We start from the raw sequence: 19,159 nt of genomic DNA, 5'->3' as shown, positions 1-19,159 counted from the left end.
CCAGAATGGCTGGATGTATTTACAATTCCACCAACAATGTATCAGTGTCCCTGTTTTCCCACATCTCTTCCAACATTTCGCATTATCTTTCCCTGTCACTCTAGCCAATCTGACAGGTATGTAGTGGTATCTCAGAGTTGTCTTAATTTGCATTTCTCTGATTAATAATGACTCAGAGCATCTTTTCATATGGCTATAAATAGTTTCAATTTCTTCATCTGAGAATTGTCTGCTCATATCCTTTGACCATTTATCAATCCTTTCACCCTTTTTCAAAAAAAGATGAGAGAAACCAACAAAGAGGATCTGGTCACAGACAGAGAAAATCAAGACACAAATTTAAAAAGTGAGAACAATGCCTATTTTGCCTTCTGGCTTCACAATATCAGGGCAGTTTTCCTTGCTAATTTCTTGAAATATGTTGTCCAGGTTTTCTTTTTTTTAATTATGGTTTTAAGGTAGTCAAATAATTCTGACATAGTTTCTCTTGAATCTGTTTCCAAGTCAGTCATTTCTCCAAAAAGGTATTCTCATCATTTTTTTATACTTTTGAATTTGATTAAAGTTTCATAGTGTCATTACCTTTTACTTGCCCAATTCTAATTTTTAAAGAGTCGTTTTCCTCAGCTAGCTAACTTTCTTGTGCATTTGGCCAATTATACTTTTTAGAGAGTCTTTTTCTTCAGTGGATTTTTGTATTTTTCCATTTGGCCAATTTTACTTTTCAAGCAATTATTTTCTTTTTCCAAGCTGTTGACTTTTTTTTTTCATAATTCTCTTGCATCATTCTGTCTTTTCCCAATTTATCCTTTACTTCTTATATGATTTTTAAGCTCCCTCTTCAACTCTTTCATGAGCTCTTCCTGAGCTTAAGACCACTTTCCATTTTTCTTTAGTATTTTACCCATAGATCTTTTGATATTGTTATCATCTGAGTTTCTGTTTTGATCTTCCCTATAACCACAATAGTTTTCTATGGTCAAATTCTTTTGTTTTTGTTCTTTCTTGTTCATCTTTTAGACCTATTTCCTTTCTTTTAAATTTAGCTCAAATTTGGAACCACACTCAAAAAGTTATGAAACTGTGTGTACCCTTTGATCCAGCAGTGTTACTACTGAGCTTATATGCCACAAAGATCTTAAAAAAGGGAAAGGGACCCACATGTGCAAAAATGTTCTTGGCAGCCTTCTTTGTAGTGGCAAGAAATTGGAAACTGAATGGATGCCCATAAATTGGAGAATGGCTGAATAAATTATGGTATATGAATGTTATGGAATATTATTTTTCTGTAAGAAATGACCAACAGGATGATTTCAGAGAGACTTCAAGAGACTTACATGAACTGATGCTGAGTGAAATGAGCAGAACCAGAAGATCATTGTATACGACAACAACAGTACTATATGATGATCAGTTCTGTTGGACACGGCTCTCTTCAACAATGACATGATTCAAACCAGTTCCAATTGTTAATAATGAAGAGAATCAGCTACACCCAGAGTGAGAACTATGGGAAATGAGTATGGACATAGCCTTTCTGCTCTTTCTTTAATGTTTGCTTGGATTTTTGTTTTCCTTCTCAGGTTTTTTTCTTTCTAGATCTGATTTTTCTTGTGCAGCAAGATAACTGTATAAATATGTGTGTGTATATATATATATATATATATATATATATATATATAGGATTTAACATGTATTTTAACATATTTAACATGTATTGGACTACCTTGCCATCTAGGGGATGGAGTGGGGAAAGGAGGGGAAAAGTTGGAACAGAAGTTTTTGCAAAAGTCAAGGTTGAAAAATTACCCATGCATATGTTTTGTAAATAAAAAGCTGTAATAATAATAATAATAATAAATTTGAGCTCAGCTCTGTGATGGAGGGGGCACTATCTCAGGCTTCTTATGCCAGGGGCTACAGGCCCTAGCTGTTTATCTGGTACTGCACTGATGTTGCCCTGAGGCCCACAATGGACCCTCCTGTCTGGTGCTATGCTGAGTAGGGGGTACTGGTACTGCTGAAGGCTTTAGGGATTTGGCAGCTTTTAGGTACTAAGGAGTCCTGGTGATGGTGTCTGGTGTACACTGAGGCCTATGGAGTGTTTCTGAGTTTTCCTGGTGCTATGTTGAAGCACCAGTGGTCTGGCTGCTGAAAGTTTCTATGCAAAGTGCATGGGGATTCTCCTGATGGTTCTCAGAGCTAGAGTCTGCCATTTCCCTGGCTATGCTGAGGCACATGGGGAGTCCTGATGTTGGTGTTTGCCTGCTCCACTGCACTGGGTTTGCTGTGGTGGGGCTTGCTGCTGGTTTGCTAGAACACTTCCTGTCCTGGATTGTGTTTCCTCTTTTTCTAGTGAGACAGATCTTTCTTGCTGATCTTTTGTATTTCTTGGGCTAAAAGATGGTTTTACCTCACCTTTTTGCTGGTTTTGCCATTCTAGGACTTATTTGGGGATTATATTTTATGGTTCCTTAGAGATAAACATGAGAGTTACAGCAATTTATAGCTTATTACACCATCTTGGCTGCCAGAACTCACTGAAGATCTCCTTTATACTTTTTGTATAAAAATAAGTTCACATAGCATGAATTTGGTGAGGACCAAACTCCTCACAAGGTCAAAACAGGATTAAAAGAAAATAGGTCATACCAAGTCCATCTTGTAATTCTCAGGCTGGAATCTTGACTTTACAACCCACCAATTGCCCCCATTGACAGTCTTCTTTCTCCCATAATATATTCTTCTGGTCTTTGAAAAAATTACTTTAGAGCTCTAAGTGAACTTTTGTGCAGGGGACTCATTTGAATATTCTGGAAAGACATGTTTGCAAGGCCAAATTGTAAGAGAAAAAAATATGACAGAAAGAAGGAAGTGCCAATGTTATGTGTATTTTGCAGTTTGGGGAAAAACAAAAAGATGTATAAGACTCAAGAGCAGAGACTTATTTCTCTTTTGTGATACTTCCAGTTTGGAGAAGGATGGTTTTTAGAGTTTTTAGTTTTGGTTTTGTTTTTTCCTGATTTGGAAAAGAGTTTATAGTGTCATGGTTCTCTTGTTCTCTGACTCCATGAATGCAAGCTTATAAGGGAGCAAATAGGTGACTTAAAAGGGAGCAGAGGCCTCTATCCTCTGACATTATCATGGAAAAGGAGAAGGCACTTTTACATCTCTTTTGTTTTCAAAATATTTTCCCTCATCCAGAAGGTTAAGAAACTCAGAAATCCTCTAGCATTTTTTGTTTAACCAGAAATTGCAATGTACTTCAACAAGAGGTTCCAACAGGACTACAGGAAAGGTCTTTATATTACCCTGTCCTGTCTTCTCAAAGGTACATTCTCAGCAAGGGGCAGTCTTCACTTGTTACCAAGTTTCTATCTCGTGTGTGTGTGTGTGTGTGTGTGTGTGTGAGAGAGAGAGAGAGAGAGAGAGAGAGAGAGAGAGGAGAGAGAGAGAGAGAGGAGAAAGAGAGAGGAAGAGAGAGAGAGAGAAGAGAGGAAGAAAGAGAGAGAGAGGAGAAAGAGAGAGAGGAAGAGAGAAGAGAGAGAGAGAGAGGAGAGAGAGAGAGAGAGAGAGAGAGAGAGAGAGGAGAGAGAGAGAGAGAGAGAGAGAGAGAGAGAGAGAGAGAGAGAGAGAGAGATTTTGGTTTTTCTCTCTCATGAATCTTAGCCCTTTATTTTCCTTTTCTGTGTGTCTTCCATACCTGAATTGGGTACCATATGAGTAACTATTAAAAGTTGCTAAATCTAAATTTTTCAAGTGAAAGTTACTTTAGGTCATAGATTTAGAAGCGAAAAGGACCTTAAAGATCATCTAATTCAATACCTGTATTTTACAGCTGAGGAAATTGGGGCCCAGAGAAGCAAATTGATTTTACCTAAGGTCATAAGGGTCAGAATTTTAACCCAAGTGCCCCAGTTCCAGCTCCAGTGTCCCTTCTCTATATCATCTGGTCTTGCTGATTCCCATTTTGATGCACAATGGTTTTTGCATACTTTTCTGTGAACTAAAATTTCATAGGACCATAGATCTAGATTTGGCAGGGACTTGAGAGGTTAAGCACATCAGATCCGTCATTTCACAAATGAGGAAACCAGAGCCCTAAGAAGTTAACTGATTTGCCTGTGGTCATATAAATAGTAAATGAAAGAAGCAATATTTGTGATTCTAGTTCAACACTCTTTCCACTACAAATATCAACAAGGTTTATGTTTCTATATACTTCCTATATGTGAGAATTTGTGAAAATGTAAATAGTTTTAAATACAATCTGACAGCTTCTTGATTGCCAAGGCTAAAAGATTGGACAGCTAGGTGGCACAGAAAATAAGAGTGCCCTATCAACCAAATTCAAACTTAATAGAAAATTTCACATATAAGAGCCAGTAATAAAGATCAATTTCAAGGAACTCAACATGGACAAATTGTTTGTTTGTTTGTTTTTTACATGGGTGTATACCATATGTTTAAGATTAACATCAACAATAAGGTAGCTCAAAAGAAAAGTGAGGGAGAGTTAAAATAAAAATAGTAATCATGTTATACAAATGAGGTACAGAGGAAGAATAGACACAGAAGCTTTAGAGCCAATAATAAAGTCAGAAAGACTCATCTTTCTAAATTTAAATATAGCCTCAGACACTTACTTGCTATATGATCCTGGGCAAATTACTTAATCTTATTTGCCTCAATTTCCTCATTTGTAAAATAAGCTGGTGAAGGAAATGGCAAACCATTCCACTATCTTTGTCAAAAAACAAAAACAACAAAAAAAATGGGGTCATAAAGAATTAGACATGACTGAAATAAGTGAACATCAACAAAAAGATCCCAAATTCAAGAGACTCTTGGAATGTATTTTTAAAAGAAGCACAAGCCCTTGGGAGACTCCTTTCCAACCATTCTGGTAGAGAATGCCAGCAGAGAACATTAAAGGAAAAGAATCTTAGTAATAATGAAGAATGCTGCATCTCATGAGTCTCTTAAATTTTCTGAGAGGGGTGGGAGTGGTTTTGTACAGAAAGGCTTGTTAAGAACTATATGTTACTGCTGGTATCACCATGGAGACCAGAATGTAAAGTCTACATACACTCTGACTCAAATTATTGCAAAATATTATCAGATATGGGTGAGGCTACTAGGAAGAGGGGAAGTTGGTCAAAACTTACTGAAAAATCTGCTGGGTAAAAGATATTTGCCTTACTGGGTCCTTATTAGCTGTGACAAGAGAACAGATCTGATAAAGGAAACAAGGAGTAAAATCCAAGTATAAAGAAACAAATCTTCTGATCTTCTTGGATGTCATAAAAACACCATAAATGATCTAAGAGAAAAGTCCTTGGTGAAAATCCTTTCCACTTTCTTTGTTTAGGTTCACTGACAGAATCATTAGATTAGCTACCTATCAGATAATCCTTCCCATGCTTTCATGTCACAGAGTTATTAAACATATATTTTGAGTACTTTCTGAAGTTAATAGAGCTTAGAAGCAATTAGTTTTTGTTAAATTTTATTTCAGGGGAAAGAACAGAATTAAATCTTATATCCAGGATTGACCAATGACAAAATAATGATTTTTATCAACCAACATAGGCTGATCAATCTATAAGCATTTATTAAATACCAATTCTGTGCCAGTCAACTTCTGGGGATTATAAATTAAATGAATGAAGCAATCCTTATTCAGAAAGAGCTTATATTTTATTGTCTTCAAGACAAAAAGTACTTACTTTTCTTCGCTCAAACTAGTATCATATCCCCACTTACTAATTGCCTTGCTAAAACTCGTTTTCAGTTATTTGACCTTCTGGAAAGTCTAATAAATGTGTTCATAGAATCAGAATAACAACAGTGTGCTGCAATGGAAAGACTACTGGATTGGAATTGGAAATTTTATGCCTGATTCTGCCTATTACCACCTCTAGGATCTTGAGCAGATAGATTAATCAAAGCCTTTCTTGTCCTCAGGTTTCTTATCTAAAAAGTGAAGATTGGTTTCTGTAGTATACAAGGCCCCTCTAAGCCTATGATTTATGATATAAGTCCAAGCTGTAGTTAGTTAAGTGACTCATGAGCAAATTTATACAGAGAGATATAGATATAGGTATATATAAAATATTAGATGAGTATATAATTAGATAATATATAACTAATAATAACACATTATTATATAAATAAATAAAATTAAATAATGCAAATAATATATTATTGTTCAATCATGGCTGACTCTTCATGATCCTATTTGGGGTTTTCTGGATAAAGATATTAGAATGGTTTGCCATTTCTTTCTGCAGCTCATTTTATAGTTGAGGAACTGAGGCAAACAGGATCACACAGACAGTAAATGTCTGAGGCCACCTTAGAATTTAAGTCTTCCTGATCTCAAGCCTGGTACCACAGAGCTGCCCTTAGATTTTATATATTTATAGATAGATAGATAGATTTTTAATCTATCTGGATCTATCTATCTAGATATAGAAGTATAGTTAGAAATGTAACTAAATATGCACAAATGTAATGTGATAATAATAGTTACACATCCCTCATACAATTGTGAGAAGTGATTCTGAAAAACACTATGTAAGTGGAAGTTATTTTAAGGATAAACAGCAGTTTATTCACTTTTTTTGCTTGTGTTTTTACCTTTGGACAAGTAGATTATTTAGTTAGAGCATTGTACTCATTTGTGAGTTTGAGCTCTCTGTTAGTTTTGCTTCCTTCTTTCTGGGTAACTTTATTCCTAAAAAAAAGCAAACTGCCCACAAAAGGGGCCCCATCATCAACCAACACAAACCATGTCTTTTGAAGGAAAAATCTTCAGGCAAAGCAATTCAAAATCCATGCTCCATTTTCTGTATTTTCCCATTTGAATTTTCTGAGTTAAAAAGTACAATTGTGTTTAATTAAGGCTATGATTCACCTATGGTCACATAACCAATGTGTCAGAGACAAGACTGAAACTCAGGTCTTCCTGATTTCTTCAAGGTCAGCCTTTTATCCATTACACCATGTTGCCTCATATAATATATACGTGAATGTCTCTTTTTCTCACTCCTACATCCATATATATGGGATACTAATGATACCAGATGACTGAAAAGATCATGAATAAGAGCCCACACTTAAGAAAAATGACGATATGGGTTTCAACATTTTGTGGAAGAATTAGTTTGTCTATTGTTCTGTAGCAATAAAACTCACAATCCTGGTCAACCTTTCATGAGAATTGTTAAGAGCACATATAGGTCAGTATAAATCCTTCAGCTTTACGATGACAGCATCTATCTGTACTCCTAGGACTTACAAAATACTTTGATCACAGAAATACTGTGAGGTATTCCAGGTGAGGAAACTGAGGCACAAGGAGGCTAAAATAATGTGCCCAGTATCACACATCTAATAAACAGTAAATCCAGAATTTGAACTTCCATTTTATAATGAAAAGTAAACTAAAAAATGAAGGCATCAGTGGGAACTTATCAATAAAACACTATGATCTTCCTTGATGTTTGTGTGTGACCAAGAAATAATCACTCTGTAATTATAATAATAAACTTGCTGTTTTGAGTTTTTCTTATCTGTAAAATGAAGAAAATAATATTCTATGTATCTTGTAAGGTTATAATAAGTGTGTTCCAAACCTCAAAGAACTCTAAAGTTGCAAGTTAAAAGTTGCTTTTAAAAAAAGCTAAAAAAAAAAAATGCTTAAAAAAATTTAATGCTTTTATACATATCATCTCCCTTGTGGTAGATAGTAAATATATGTTATTATTATGCCATATGTTATATGTCAGTGGTGATGGTTTTTCATTGATCAATTCATATTCTTTTCTCCACCCTTTTTGAATAATTGGCTAGAGTTATGGATAAATTCTATAGCCAAAGAATAACAGCAAAACTAACTGTCCTACGATGTGAAACTTTTAACCTTATTAGTTAGCATTTGTGTTCTAATTTACCATCATTCTAGCCGTCCTTTGAAGCCTCCCTTTCTCTCACCCACTTCATCCAATCTGTCCAAATCCTGATCATCCTACTTCTCAAAATCTGTTCCCTCTTATTGTTATCGCTCTACCTAGTCCAGTCCTTTGTATTACTCTAATAGGATCCCTAGCTAGCTTCCCTCCTTTCATTTTTTTTCTCCCTTCCTTTCATTTCTCTCCCTCCCTTTCCATCAAGAACCTGCTCCCACATCCAAAAATCAAGGTCTGGTTTTATCACTCACCTACAAGTGTAAACTTCTTAGACTGTCATTCAAAAATTGGTGCAATCTGATTTCAGACTACCTTTATGACTTTATTTTACACTGAAGACCAATGTTATAAGAGGAGATAATATTTATAGTTTTTTACAGATAGCAAAATATATAAACTGTTTCATCTGATCCTCACAACAATATAGGGAGATGTTTCAATCATAACTGCTGTTGAACAATGGAAAAGATGAAAACCAAAGAAATTAAGTGATTGATACTTAGGGTCACATAGCTATTAAATATTATAAGTGGAATAAAGGGAGAGAAATAGAAATTAAAGGGATGGAAGTTGCAGAGAGGTGAGTTCAAGTCTTTTTTTAATTTTATTTTTTTTTTTTTTATTTAGAGGGGGAAGGCAGGCTCACATATCTAGTATTTGCAGTCCCATTTGAACAGAGGTCATCCTGACTTCAGGGCTAGTGTTTTATCCACTGCACCACCCAGATTTAGTTTTGATAAAAGGAAAAACTCTCTTAACAGAGCTATCCAAAAGTAGAATGGATTTCTTCCCTGAGAAGGTAGTATAAATTACCTTTCACCTCAAGTTTTCAAGGGAAGGCTGTATTTTTAAGAGCTATTGTAAGTAGGGGGAGGGGAGTTTGTAAAGGGTTAACTGGACTGTTTGACCTCTGAGGTCAAATTTGGTGAGAACATTTCTCCATTCTCTTTTTTACAATCCCACCTAACTTGAACATTGTGAGCACTGATAGCTCTAGGCTATCCTTACAAACATGCCTTAGCTCTTGATTTCCTCTGCTTTGAAACCCACCTTTTTTACAAACCTCTCAACACCCAAATCAGCCAGTCAACAGCACTTATTGAAGGTCCTATTTCACCTTAAACGCCACTTCCTGAATATAGACTTCTCTGGTTACCCTTCCCCTTCAAGAGATTCTTCCCTCCTGTGAACTTTCATAATACTTCTCTGTATACTTCTCATACAATTTCACGTTCTAATTTGAATTGTTTTTATTTGCAAAAAAAAAAAAAAAAAGTCTTATCTCCTTACTAGACAGACTTGGAGGGACTCAGTCTTACTCAGTTGAATTTCCAGTTTAGCACATACTTAGCACGCATCAACCAGCGTTTTCTATGTTGCTTCCGCTCCCATCCCTCAGGAGAATGGATGGTTCTAGAGGGAAAGGATTGTATTGTCTTTTTTTTTTTTTTATTCCCACTGTTACCAGCACATAGTAGGAGTTCCATAAATGCTTGTTGACTTTAAATTTACCTTAATGCTAGGAAGATTATCTTCTCTGAGATTATTCCCCGATTTATCTCGTTTTGACATGGTTGTTTGCATGTGACTCGTCGAGAGCTGTTGTTGGGTTTTGGGTTTGTTTGGTTCTTTTAATCCTGATACACAGTAGGAGTTTAACCGATATTTGCTGACTTTACAACGAAGGAGATTTTAACTGCTAGCTATTTTAAAACAGAGATGTCAGCAAAGACCAAGCTCGGGAGAAGGGCAGAGCGTTATTTTTTGCAGACCGCCATTCTCCAGAATGGGCCGGTTCCCCAGGGCGTCTGCTGGACTCAAAAGAGCCCCCGCAGCAGGTTTGAAAAGAGCTGGGGACGAAAAAAGATTGGCTCCTCCAGTCCTTTTAAGGCAATCAACGCCTCTACTCCACTCCGAGGCAGCTCCCAGCACATCCGCCCTCACCAAGTCCACCCACGAGGGTAGTCTCATTGGCTGAGCGAAAGGGGGTGGGGGAGGAGAGGGAACCTAAGTATCTGCTTTCCTAGAGGAATAGAAAAAGGCAGCCACAGATATTTCAGCCCCGCCGAGCCACTCCATTCCTCCCCTCGCAACCCAGCCCCGAGGCAGGAGCGTATACCCGCGCGCCCTCTCAGCAGAAGGGAGGCGGTCACTAGCTGGGGTAAGAAGGCAGGCAGTGGAAGGGAAGGGAAAAGAGGGCGCAGGCGCAAGCGCGCGACTGCAGGCCTCCGGTTCCCTGCCCCGCCCCTTGCGGGGGCGCGCGGCGCCAGGGACCGTACGGGAAGAGAGAAGTCAGGTGGCTGCTGCCGCCGCCGCCGCTTGTCGCCAGAAGGAAAATGGCGGATCTGGAGGAACAGTTGTCGGATGAGGAGAAGGTAGGAGAAGTGAGGGCTGTGGAGTCCCTCTGGGCCTGGAGTCTTGAGACGCCGGGGTGTGGGGAAGGGAAAGGGAAAAGGGCTTTCCCCGAATCCAGCTACTAGGGAGGAAAGTCCGCCGCCTGCCTGCCCGCCTGACTCGGCCGCTGCCCCTGTCAGTCAACCCGAGGCCGCTCTTCTGCTCCCTCCGCTCCATGTAGGGTGTGTAAGCTGTGAAAATAGGAAGCTGGAGTCGGGACTGGGGCACTCCAGCCCGGGGAAGTGACCTAAGGCGCGGGGGTGCGGGGCCACTGCTCTATTGGGGCTCTCTTTTCCGGCTGGGACTGCGGGCGGAGCCCCGGGGACCGAGGGGAAGGTGGCATCCGGAGTGGGGAGCGGCCCGAGGGCAGTGCCAGCCGGAAGAAGGTCTGCGGAGAGGCGCCGAAGAAATGAGCCCCTCCAGCCGAACTGCTTCACGTCACCCCCACTTTTTTTCTGGGCATCGGCTTTTTCACCTTCCTCCTCTTGAGGGGTTTTATTTTCCGCTCGAGTTCGTGGGTGTGCCGGACAGACTTGGGACTTCCGTGCTTAGAGTTGCTGTGGTGGAGGAAGGTTTGAAGCCCCATTTTTAGAGTTGTTCTCTCTCCCCATTCCTGCAACCTCTCCTAATTCCCTACGGCACCACCGCAGGCTTCTGGTGTCGTGGATTGTCCTGCTGTCTAAGAAAGAGGGGGAAATTGTGCCACTACCCTTCCTGTATCTGGCACTTGGATGGTGCTTTGGCAGCATAGGACTTAAGACCGGGTTTTTCAAACTTTCAATAATAAGTAGCTAGATTGCTGTACTAAAGAAGGTTGCATTTGAAAAGACTTAAATGCTTTGCAGTTATCTGGCTGTTTAGGGGAACTGACAATCTTCCTCTCCACCCTTCCCTCCACCCTCCCCCAAAAAACCTACTTTTGATTGTTTAGCAAAATTGGGGAGAGTATTGGTATGATCTCTGTCCAACCAAGAATCAGTCAATATAATGCACAAATAAGGATATGATTCAATTTCAGAAGTCTCTACTTAACCAATTGCTAACCAGATGGTGTGAAAGTTTCTAAGCAGAATAAAACTTCATCTGTAGTGTCATCTCATCTTCCTTGCTACTTCTGTGATGGAAATGATTAATGAATGACAAAAGTAGGAGAAAAAAGAAGCAAAAGACTTGAATAACAACAGAAATGCTAAATACCTAACGTTTTGTATTATCTATTCAATGTTTGCAGTTAGAATATTGGGAAGGGAGGTTCAATCATTGAAAACAGTTATCCTTTATTATACTCCATGAAAATTAAAGTTAAAATGGAGTGGAAATATCCTCCATTTGGAGTCAGAAGAGCTGTTAAAATCTTTAGATTAGTCCTATCTTGGGAAATCATTAATAATCTTCAAATATATTCTGATTTCTCAGAAACCAAATAGTTGAAGATCTTGTAATATGGAAGGTTCATATAGAATTGTCATGTATTTTAAGTTTTAAAATAGCAAATTTCTTTTAAAATTATATGAGAGTGTGTGTTAACTGGCATCAAAAAAGAAATTACAAAATTTGGTTTGAGTGAATTTAGTCTTTACATTAGAAAAAATATAATTTTCAAGTTTTGTTAAAATCTAATCTTCTGTAAATAAAAGTATAGACTTGTTTAATACAGATTTGCAATAAACTATGTAATTGCTCAGATCAGTCAGTTACCTGAATCAGCTTAACATTTTTAGCAAGAGTATTGGCTTTGTGGGATTGAAGTTTTATTATTTTTAGAAGGAATCAAAAAACCTCTGTTTAGTCAAGAATTGTTTTTAGGGTTAGGGTGGCTGTTGAGTTTCTTTCACCTTTGATAGTACTGGCTGTGTGACACAGGACAATTCATTTAACTTCTCAGTGTTCTAGGCAGCTCTTAAGACAATAATTGTAGACAAGGTGCTCCTGACTTGTATTGGTTGAGGGAAGTCCTCTCAGGAATTCTTTATCCAAATTCTTATCACTTGAATTATTTAATTATTTTGCTACTTCTGCTTCTTAGTTTTCAAGAGTTTCTATTTCTTTGAGTTTATTTTAATCTCATTTTTATACTTAGAAAATAAAGTCATTGTAATAGTAATGCCACATCAGCAAGTAAGAACAATTCAATTCATAAATTAAAAACCTCTAATTGTAGGAGGAAAAAGTTTAGATAAAAGATCTGCTCGTGGACTTGGGAAGTTTATAATCTAGTGAAGGATGTGACAAAGATGAATAACTAATATATGACTGAATCAAGTAAATACAAAAATGTGCTCTGTGAAGACCAGAGATTTGGGGAAATTAGAGACAGCTTCAGGGAATAGTTTAGTTTGAGAAAGTTGCTTGACCAGAGCCCTGAAAAGTTAAATGAATTGTCAGACAAAGCCTCCTATCCTTATGTTCTTCCTTGTCTTCCAGAATTTAAAGCCTCCTTTTTATATGTACAAGAACTCTCAGAACAAAATTATCTTTAGTAATTTCAGGTACTTCCCTTAAAAAAAAAAAAATCATTGTGAGTCAGCTGAAAACAGTACCTTTTTCTTTATCTGCTTTTATTTGTCATGCCTTCTGTTGACCAAAGAGAAAGCAATCTTTTCTTTTTTTTTTTTTTTTTAATTTGTAAGTTAAAACAGTTTTGCTTTCTGTGATTAGTAACTTAATATTCTAGAATTGTTTTCAAAGCTATCCTTTAAAAGTGTTATTCATCGCAGAAATATGTTTAGAAGAAATGCACATGTTTAATCTATTGGATTGCTTGTTGACTTGGGGAGAGAGAAAAATTTGGAATAAAGATTTTGCAAAGGTGAATGTTGAAAATTATCTTTGCATGTATTTGAAAAAATAAAATAGCATTACAAATAAAAATTTTAAAAAGTTATTCGTGGCAACATTGTAACTTTTATTTCACATTATAATAGTATGTGCCCTACTTGGGCACTTTAAGAATATTTCTTCTATCCTTTGCAGTAATTTTTCTGGTTGTATATAGATTTTGTTCAGTAATACCACATAAAAGCAAAAGCTTATTGGGGGCTATTGCTAGAATTAAAAGGCCTTCATAGAATTAAAAGATCCAGTCAAATGATGAAAGCCTTATCAGGCCCTTTTTGTCCTAACAAAAGACATTCTAGATCAGAACTAGCAAGCCACTGATTCTCACAGTTGGATGAAGATTTTCCAAACTAAGGCAGGATCAGTGACAGTGACCTGTGCCCCCATGGCTCATATCCCACCTACTCCCCCATGACAGGCACATAACTATGACTAGAAAAAGCAAAAAAAGAGAGACTACTAGGGATGTTATCAGAGGGAGTCTCTGATCTTAATGTCATAGCAGGAAGACAGAATTTAGGTTGATCTTGTAAAAATTGCATAGTTCTTCACAGGGATTCCTAAGTCAAATTTTAAGGGCTACTTAGGTACTTCATATAGCCCTCGGGACTATATGAAGCATGACTACATGAAGAAAGCACGACTGCTTTCTTACCTTTGAGGTGCCAATCAGGGAGTGGTAGTCAACAAGGAAACTGGAAATATCTAACTTGAAATTTTCCAGAACTACAACATCCACATATGGGAGATTTCAAAGAAGGAACATAGGTGGCCATAGAAAAGATAGCTTGTTGAATAGAGAAAAGACTATGATCTGGGGTCCACGAACTTGTTTTTTAAAATATTTTTTATAACTGCATTTCAGTATAATTAGCTTTCTTTATAACCCCATATATTTTATTTTATGCACATAAAAATATTCGGACAGGGGATCCATAGGCTTCACCAGCCCAAAAAGAAGTTCATGAAATAAAAAAGGTCCATAATCCTTACTTTAAAGATTCTCTTAAACTGCCACATTATAGCAGAGCGATGTAATAAACTCTGGGTATCTTCTCTCTTACTAAATGTAACCATGATATACTGCAACATATCTAACACATATAGGACTGCTTGCCATCTAGGGAAGGGGTTGGAGAGAGGGAGGGGAAAAATCAGAACAGAAGCGAGTGCAAGGGATAATGTTGTAAAAAAAAAATTACCCTGGCATGGATTCTGTCAATATAAAGTTATTATAAAATAAAATTAAATATTAAAAAAAAAAAAGTAACCATGGAAATATGAGGGATTTGGGTCATGTTGATGGAAGTACTAACTTTGTTTGCTAAAATCAGTACTGCATTCAGATGCAGAAATTAAATACAGTTTTAATCCATCAATTCCTTGACTATCAAGGGTCAGCTCTATTCTATAAGCGGGTGAAACACTTTCAATTTATTTGAAGGTTTGTGACTTTAGGCTTACAAAAAGAACCATGTCAAGCATTTAAAACTGAAAGAGATCTTCAATATTAAATCCAAAGAAATTAAATGATTTGCTCAGGGTCAGTTAGTTAATGTCGGTAAGATGGGATTCAAAAACAGCTCTTCTTGACTTCCAAATCAAATCTTCTAATTACACTTTTCTGAAATTGGTAATATTGAAGAAATTTAAGAAAGTATCTTCAATAAAAACTGAAAGGTTTTGTTCAGTAATATCACATAAAAGCAAAAGCTTTCTACTTTTTATTCATCAATTCACACTCACATTTTAAATGTTTAGGCAATTTAACCTAGATATCCTTTAGGTATCTAAAAGCAAATTCATGGTCTCCAAAACCAGCTCTTTATCCAGAATTCCCAATTTTTATTAATGGTACCAGTCCTTTAGACTAATAAACTTCAAGTCATCTATGATGTTTCCATTTCCCTTGTTCTCTTCTAATTAATGGTCAAGTCTTGTATCACTATCTCCTTTTGAATCGATTGCTTTCATTTCCATTGTCTATTCCAACATCTTCAGGTCTTTATTATCTTATGACTATAACAAATAGCCTCTTTTCTAGTCTTCCAGAACTTTTCTTATTTTATCATCTTTGTACTGCCACTAGATTAATTTTCCTAAAGCAAATGCTGTGATATTGAAATTCTCTTGCTAACTATTGAGTAGTTTCTAGTTTCCTTGGCCTAGAAGTAAAAGACCTATTTCTTTTCAGTCTACTTTCCAACCTCATCACTTCTATTTCACTTTTCACACATAGTACTTTTAAGTTTTATAAAGCACTTTCCTTATCTCCTCTTGTGGGAATACTGGCTGTTTATTAAATGTGTTCTGTACTTTCTTGCCTCTACTGCCAAAACTTTTCTTACTCTTCTCTGTCCCCAAAATACTGTTCATAAAAATCTCAGTCATTCTTTTAAGAGCCTGTTAAAATATTTCCTACTTGAGTTCCTGTTCAATCCAACTTAAAGAAAAATTTGATCCTCTAAATTCTTATAGTGCTTTATATATTTCAACTTCAGCAAACATTTATTAAATGTCTATTATATGCACTGTTCTGAAGATACAAATAACTGAAGGAAGGAATTCTACTGGATTATTTACTATTGTGGGATATTGCAGCATGTTATTATTCATTATAATATTACTACTGCTTCTATTGGTGGAGTTGTGAACTGAACCAATTATTCTGGAGTGCATTGGAACTATGCTCAAAGGGCTATAAAATGTGCATACCCTTTGATCCAGTAATGCCTCTACTAGATCTATATCCCAAAGAAATCATTTTATAAGGGAAAAGAAACCACATGTATAAAAATGTTTATAGTAGCTCTTTTGATGGTGACAAGTAATTTGATAGTGAGTTTGTACCCTTCAAACAAGGAATGGCTAAATGAGATGTGCTACATGAATGTAATGGAATACTATTATTTTATAAGAAATGATGAGTAGGCAGACTTACACTCAGACACACAGCTCAGAAGTGTCTGAGATGAGATTTAAACTCAGATGGTTTTTTCTAACTCCAGACACTTATCCTCTCCACTCCTCTCCATAATTGTCATGTTTACATCTATTGAAGTGATGAGTCTGAAAAGAGTTAGATGAACTGATGCTGAGTGAATGAGCAGAACCAGGAGAATATTGTAGTGACAGCAACATTTTGTGATGATCAGCAGTAACAGACTCAGCAATACAGTGATCCAAAACAATTCCAATAAACAGGGACAGATAATGATGTGCATATCCAGAGAAAGAATTATGGAGGCAGATCGAAACATACTATTTATTTTTTTTCTCTCTCTCTCTTTTTTTCTTGCGGTTTTTTTTCTTTTGTTCTGACTTTTATAACATGACTAATATATAGAAATATGTTTAAAATTATTGTATATGTATATCTTATAGGAGATTGTTTGCTGTCTTGGAGAAGGGGGAGGGAATGGAAGGATGGAGAAAAAATTACAACTTAAAATCTTAAAGTGAATGTTGAAACCTGTTTTTTCACATAATTGGGAAAAAATAAAATATTAAATTAAAAAAAAAAACAAGAAAAAATATTACTACTTCCTTTTATTGTCACTATTTATGTCCATACTTTTTCTACCCTGCTAGTTTATATGTTTCTTGAATGCACAGATTGGCTATTGATCTTCATGTTTCTTACTGTGCCTTTTACACAGCTGCTCAAGTTGGGCTTTTTTTAAATGAATTATGAATTTATATTTGGGGGGAAGGCTAATAATGTAAGAGAGAGGCCATGAAAAATACTTGTGCTATGTAGCCAGCATTTGGGTGAAAGTAGATGTGGGAATTGTTTCATAATCAAAAGAACCTCATATATAGTCAAAAGTTCCTCATGCATTTTTGAGATACAGATGGTGATGCTGGTTACAGTCCAATCACAAACATATTTTACTATTGCTGTGAAGTCATTCACCTCACTAGAAACTCTTTGAATACTTCTGAGTATTCCCACCCAGCACTTTACATATCATAGAATGTAGGATCATGATCATTTCAAAGAGCTTATCTTAATCTTTATTTTTAATACAACTTTGAATGCACAAGTTCTATAATCTAGACAGATAGAAAATCAAAATATTTTACTTTGAGGAAACTGAGGCTCAGATAATTTCAGTAGGGGTACATCCTTTATTTTCCCTGTTTTAAATCTTAGAGGACAGGAACAGGTCTTATTTATATAGAACTTTAGATTCTACTTATATACTTAATTAAGTAGACCTTTGGAACTATTCAATGGTATCCAACTCTGTTTGGAATTTTCTTGTCAAAGATATTGGCATGGTTTACCAATTTTTTTTTTCCAGTTAATGAGGAACTGGAGGAAATTGAGACAGACAGGGTAAGTGACTTGCACACGATCACATAGCTGAGATGAAATTTAAACTCAGGAAGATAGGTCTTTCTAACCTCAGGCTCTTATATTCTCCACTGTGTCATGTAACGATCACATTTATATCTATAGAAATGATACATTTAATAAGGAAAAAAATTGATGGTACTAATTTTAGGTATATGAGTAAACCCTGTGTTTGTTAGACCTAGATGAACATGCTGTTTATAATCGCTACTTCAGCATAGTTGATTATCAGTGATGGTTTATTTACAAAGAAACTTAATCCTGATGTAAACAAATGTTTTAGCACTTTACCATTGCACCCTCTACTGAAGCAGATAACAATCCCTCTGTTCCTTAAAATGTAATCTTTTAAGAATTATTGTGGCCAAAAAAATTAATCATCCTGCTGCTCACTTAGTGTTGTTCCTCTCAATGGTACAGTAAAGAGTGCTGGATGTGGAGTCAGAAAATTCTGATTCAAACCTTAATCTCTGTCAGTCACCTGTGTGTCTTAGCAAGTCACTTAATTTCTCTGTGCCTCAGTTTCTTTAACTGTAAAATAAGGCAGCTGAATCAAATGATCTCAGGGGTCCTTTTCATTTCTAAATATATATACTTGCGAAACTTTATGGGAAGTTAACCTTCATCCTCAGTATCAAATATAATATTAATGATTGCTTAATATTATGTTTTGGTAGTATAATTTATCATACAAATTCCTATTCTCAATGAGCCTATGTTCTTTGTGGATTGCAGAAAAATGTAGTGTTCAGCTGACATGTAGCATGAGATAATGAACAGATGGTCAAATTATATGTTATGTCCTAGGCTTTTTTTTAACTATATTTTATCTTCCACAAAAAACAGTTGTTATAGTTCTCTGTGTTATCATGGCATGAAGGTGACTTGGGTTCTTCAAAACAAACTCTAAAAGATCTTTCTAAGATGAAAAGATTTTAATACAGCCTGAAGTCAGACTTTATGCATGTAAATTCAAAGATTCACTTAGTTAAGCTTGAAGAATTTCATCACCAGTAGATGAACCTTAGCAATTCATTAAGAGTATTTTTACCAAAAGTGTAGAAAGATTGTAATAATTATAGAGGAAGATTATCACCCATTTAGCCTTATATCTCTAACCCCTCCCCCCCCCCCCCCAGCAAGAATCAGTCAGTAATCATTTATTAAAACACCAAATATGTACCAGGTATTGATAAGTATTGGAAAGACAAAGGCAAAGTCCCTGCTCTTAATCTGCTTAAAGTCTAATGATAGAACAGAAAAACAAGTATGTACAAATTATATACAGAGTAAATTGGAAATAATCAATAAAAAGAAGGCCATAGAATAAAGAAGGGTCAGAGAAAGCTTCCTGTGGATGAGATTTTAGCTGCATCTTGAAGAAAAACTAAGTGGTAGGACTGACATTCCAAGCATGGGCAAGACATTCAGGAAATGAGCTGTCTTGTTTGAGGAATTGTAGAGTCCACTGTTACTGCATTGAAAAATTAGAGAAAGGTTGTAAGGTAGAAAAAGAATAAAAAAGAAGGTAGGTTATGAAGAACTTTGGAGAATAAAAAACTCCCGCAGTATCTTATCACCTCCAGGATATTGC

General features: G+C 36.3%; 1 protein-coding gene across 1 annotated transcript in view; it reads left to right on the top strand.

Annotated features, from left to right (window-relative positions):
- Positions 1-9,962: 9,962 nt before the first annotated feature.
- Positions 9,963-19,159, top strand: part of CAPZA2 (capping actin protein of muscle Z-line subunit alpha 2) — a 36,047-nt gene continuing 26,850 nt past the window's right edge. Inside the window, exon 1 of the mRNA XM_051963634.1 lies at positions 9,963-10,348. Coding sequence (XP_051819594.1) covers positions 10,310-10,348 — 39 coding nt within the window. The 5' untranslated portion in view covers positions 9,963-10,309. The remainder of the gene's footprint in view (positions 10,349-19,159) is intronic.

The sequence above is a fragment of the Antechinus flavipes genome, chromosome 5 (genome assembly GCF_016432865.1).
Source record: "Antechinus flavipes isolate AdamAnt ecotype Samford, QLD, Australia chromosome 5, AdamAnt_v2, whole genome shotgun sequence".
In the NCBI taxonomy this organism is placed as follows: Eukaryota; Metazoa; Chordata; class Mammalia; order Dasyuromorphia; family Dasyuridae; genus Antechinus; species Antechinus flavipes.
Note: the sequence above shows the minus strand (reverse complement) of the source record. Positions and strands in the feature narration are given on the sequence as shown.